This window comes from Penaeus monodon, chromosome 33 (genome assembly GCF_015228065.2).
Source record: "Penaeus monodon isolate SGIC_2016 chromosome 33, NSTDA_Pmon_1, whole genome shotgun sequence".
Taxonomy (NCBI): Eukaryota; Metazoa; Arthropoda; class Malacostraca; order Decapoda; family Penaeidae; genus Penaeus; species Penaeus monodon.
In genome coordinates, this window is record NC_051418.1 from 10,367,440 (window position 1) to 10,367,737 (window position 298).

Here is a 298-nt window from a genome sequence, read left to right on the forward strand (position 1 = left end):
TCATACTAGTATGTTTACATGTATAAGGTTACAAAAAATAAATTACCAAAATCAACAACTTTATTAGTCCAAGAAATATTCCATAATGAAAATATAAACCATTTCTATGCTATTTTTACCCTAGAACTTTGGGTTTCCCCCTCATAGGTTAAATGGAACTTCTTTTTTCACCCCCAGACCCCCTAAAAGGGGCCACGACCTCTGGCTCCAGGATGCTTTCCACGTTTATTCTGCCATCTGTCAAAGCCTTCATCCATGTGGTTACGCTTCTTCTCCCACTGTAGTTGCTTTGCACCTG

General features: G+C 38.9%; 1 protein-coding gene across 1 annotated transcript in view; it reads right to left on the minus strand.

Annotated features, from left to right (window-relative positions):
- Nucleotides 1-45: 45 nt before the first annotated feature.
- The window catches only part of LOC119593997 (CCAAT/enhancer-binding protein zeta-like), a gene marked incomplete in the record, with an annotated part of 18,001 nt that continues 17,748 nt past the window's right edge, over nt 46-298 (minus strand). The window contains 1 exon segment of the mRNA XM_037943024.1: nt 46-295. Within this exon segment, the coding sequence (XP_037798952.1) occupies nt 183-295 (113 nt within the window).